The sequence below is a fragment of the Anneissia japonica genome, unplaced genomic scaffold, assembly GCF_011630105.1.
Source record: "Anneissia japonica isolate Jap-2015-1 unplaced genomic scaffold, ASM1163010v1 scaffold1632_len6649_cov131, whole genome shotgun sequence".
Lineage (NCBI taxonomy): Eukaryota > Metazoa > Echinodermata > Crinoidea > Comatulida > Comatulidae > Anneissia > Anneissia japonica.
In genome coordinates this window covers 2,979-6,658 of record NW_022694192.1, presented here as the reverse complement: position 1 = coordinate 6,658, position 3,680 = coordinate 2,979, and the positions used below count along the sequence as shown (strand labels likewise).

Below are 3,680 nucleotides of genomic sequence, written 5' to 3'. Positions count from 1 at the left end.
TAGAATTTTTGTTGCAACTGAGGTAGGCTATTGCTGTCCCCAAAAACTTTACACAGAATTTCACAGATATCTTTAGGACTTTTCTTTATGGCCTCCCCCCTGCCCAAAATCTCCTTCCGGGCTTTCCCAGAGAGGTGTTCAAGTAAGAATGAGGCTTTCTCACTATCCCCTAGACCCTTGGATTCCATAATCATTTGGGCATCTTCGACCCATTCTTCCGCCGAAGCTTCATGATTCGACATAGGTCTCCCCCCAAACCTTTCCAACTTTCTACCTGTGGACAAATACACTAACTTAGATGACCCTTGACTAACAGTTGATTCTGAGTTGGCAGGTGAGACAGGTGGAATTACATCAACCACATCAGCATTTCCCTGCATGGTTTTAAGATGGTCTACCTCACTTTTTAAGGCTTGAGCTTGAGCAGCTGCCACTGACAATTCAGCATCTTTCGCTTCCATCGCTACCTTCATGCCTTCCAAGAGAATTTCCACCTCCGCCAACCATTGTTCCAAGTCTTCTGCCATTGCTCTAAAGTAACACGTTGATCACTGCAACCGGGGTCTCTGGATAGAAAATCCTGCCGACTACGCCAAATGTAAACAGGAAAAAGATGACAACACCATTGCCGATCTTAAATTCTTTTATTTTCCAATCAGAAAAAAAAAACCCGGCTTTGCAGCTCCTGAGAAATACGTTCACAATAACCAAACAGTACGATCACTCTACCCAGTGATGGCACTTCAAAGTGCAAATTTCCTAAATATTTTATAATCTTGATAGTTTTATAACTTTAGTAGCTAGCTTTGGTAATTTAGTTTTACTGAACCGCGTAAAAGAGAAAGATAAAAAGAAAGACGATGTAGTATGGAAGGCAATTATCGCCTTCGAAAATAAATTTACAATTGTACGTGAATCACCATGTTACACCAAGTTCATTAAAGCCGGAGTGATATTATATAATATATGATATTATATTTAATATTCACTGTCCCATTTTAATTTCATGTTTTAAATCTGTTTCAAAATTTCAGCATGCGAAGCGTGACTGTTGTGTCAGGCCTAGGGGCCTAGTCTGGGGGAGGGGGGGCTAGCAGGTAGGACCTAACTCAGCTTGTAACTAGGCCAACTAGTTTAACCTCTTTTGCTCTAGCCTTTGATAGGAATGTACCTATTTACCACTGGTACTACTATAGAAGGGGGTACTAGCTGCTGTTGTTGTAGTACATTTGATAACAAACATACAAGAAGCTCACAGTTAGTTACAGTAGCCTACATCCCATAAATCGGTAAGATTTCATAGGCCTACCGTAGGTAAACATATGTAAAGAACAGTACAGTAAAGGTAATAGAATACTCGAACGTCGCGACATTGGGAAGTGCCTGCTATTGTTCGTATCAAACTCGAGTCGAATCAATCCGAGACGACCCGAGTGGAGTTTCATGCAAATGTTTCGTACGGAAAAAATCGCGGGCGGGCGAGCGACGGAATAGAAGTTTACAAAAGTCTTACGCCTGGAAATTTGTTTAAATTGCCATATCTATGAGAGATGTGTTTGTATCGGATGCAGTTGAGATTATGACTCGATCTGCTAGCATTTACTTATTGTGACTTATAACTACCCTGATGATAATTTTTAATGGACATTTTCTTTCAGATTTTTGTAAGAGTGTAACTCTGATAAATGCTACGCCACGCTTCGGTAGCAGACAAACTCTTCTCAGGTGTTTGGACACTAGTGAATATTACGTACCTTCACAACTCGAAATCAATCGTTCTTACGATAATGGATATGGACAAAATTTACCAGCACCTGCAACGTTAAATTATACTGAAGGTGTTGGCAGTGTGATGGTACGCTGGGGCGAGGATCTAGGTGCCAGCAGGGCTGGAGTGTTTGAGTGCTCGGCGACTGGTAGCGATATTCGAGTGCAGACTATCAAGACAGCATCAAATGGTAAGACACCCAGTAACATGGTAATATACTTTATTCATTTTAATCATACAATTTCATTTATGCATGAAAATATTAAAATCATTATTTGGCTGAAGAAAAGTTTTGTTCCAAAATACAATAAAAATATTTCTAATTGTTTTCCAGTCTTTCATTTCTTACAAAATATAAACATGAAGATTAGCTAGGTAGTAAATTGTGTCAACGGCAATAAATTTTATTCTATTTAAAGTTCTATTTTAAGTTCTATATAATGTCCATCCATTCAGTGTGGTGCTTCTAACTTTATACTCTGTGCAATGTTCCTTCAATACTTACAATGTGTCTGGTGCAAGTAAAAATAAAGTAAAGGGCATATTATGTAATATAATTATATAATTTAATAGTTCCCGAGTCACATGTGTTTTGTTTGCTCTTAGGAATTGTTTTTCCAATGAAGTTATCGATGACAGTCAACAAAGGTGATCGCGTTGATGTTGTGATGAGAATGACTGGACAAACATTTGATCAAATTGTATGGAGACGCAACAATGTCGAACTGCATCCCTCCAAGATCAACGTTAGCCTGGCCATGCAACAGACGTACACTATCTTAAGTGCCGATGTTATCGATTCTGGTGTTTATGAAGCCTACCCAAACAACAGTCGCTCTCTAGGAGCATTAACTCTACTTATTGTCAGAGGTAAAAGCTTTCATAGACGTTAATGTTTTAAAAAAAAAATGTGTACATACGCCGCAGTTCTATTTCATGATTAACAATGGCGTGAGAGTTAGCGATCGTACAACGTCGACGAGAGCAGGGAGTTGTTATCAATTCTCTGACGAGATGTAACTCCGTCCTGGAGGATAGTGTATCATTTCCCTATAAGTTAAACACAATGCCTGTTTATTCATGGATGTGGTTTAATTTAGATAAATAATATTCTGTGAAATGAAAGTTTCTGGTTTTATGTTATCTAAATGTATGCTCTGGGGCAGAATTTGGCCTTCGATGTGTACAATAGGCGTTTACATGTTTTGAACTTTAGATTGTTCAACTTTCTGGTACAACTAATTTTTAAATAAATAATAATAAATAAATGTTTCATTGAAATTGACTTTAGCATTTCTTATAGCTTGCTGTAATGCTAACAAGTACAAGCAATGATTGAAACAGGGAACAGTGAAATTTAACTGTTCCCTGGATTAAACCATATCCTAAAACATAGAAGCATACTCGATTTTTCGCTGTATGACATCTGGCAAAATTACAAATATTAGGCAAAGTGGGCTACTCTCATATCATATTTCTTATGTGTAATTAGAATGCGAAGATGGAAAATGGAATCCCCCATTGTGCGATCAGACATGCAACGATTGTTCGAATGGAGGTGTATGTGATCATGCTACAGGAACGTGTATTTGTCCGCCAGGATTCCGAGGGGTTAACTGTGAGATTGGTGAGTAATCGGTTTTATACGATCGAAATCACAATTGAGGAGGAATAGCATTATTATTTTCATAGTTAGTCCTGTGTGGCCTCATTACAGCAAACTAATGATATAATATAAAAAAAAACTCTAAACCGTCTTGCGATAATTTCATGTAAATTTCGAATAGTGCAATGATAAATTAAAACTTAACTTCTTGCTTTGTTTTCCGTGACATTAAATCAGTTTATGTAAGTTATGTGAATTGAGATCCAGCAAGCTAAAAATAATGCACAGAAGAGGGCGTATCTTTTC

At 37.9% G+C, this 3,680-nt stretch overlaps 1 protein-coding gene across 1 annotated transcript; it reads left to right on the top strand.

Annotated features, from left to right (window-relative positions):
- The first annotated feature begins 867 nt into the window (after positions 1–867).
- LOC117100968 (angiopoietin-1 receptor-like) lies at positions 868–3,450 on the top strand. The gene is made up of 4 exons (XM_033240804.1): positions 868–874; positions 1,659–1,958; positions 2,375–2,638; positions 3,261–3,450. Exons 1-4 carry the CDS (start codon positions 868–870, stop codon positions 3,401–3,403), a joined length of 714 nt encoding a protein of 237 aa, XP_033096695.1. The 3' UTR covers positions 3,404–3,450.
- Positions 3,451–3,680: the final 230 nt, after the last annotated feature.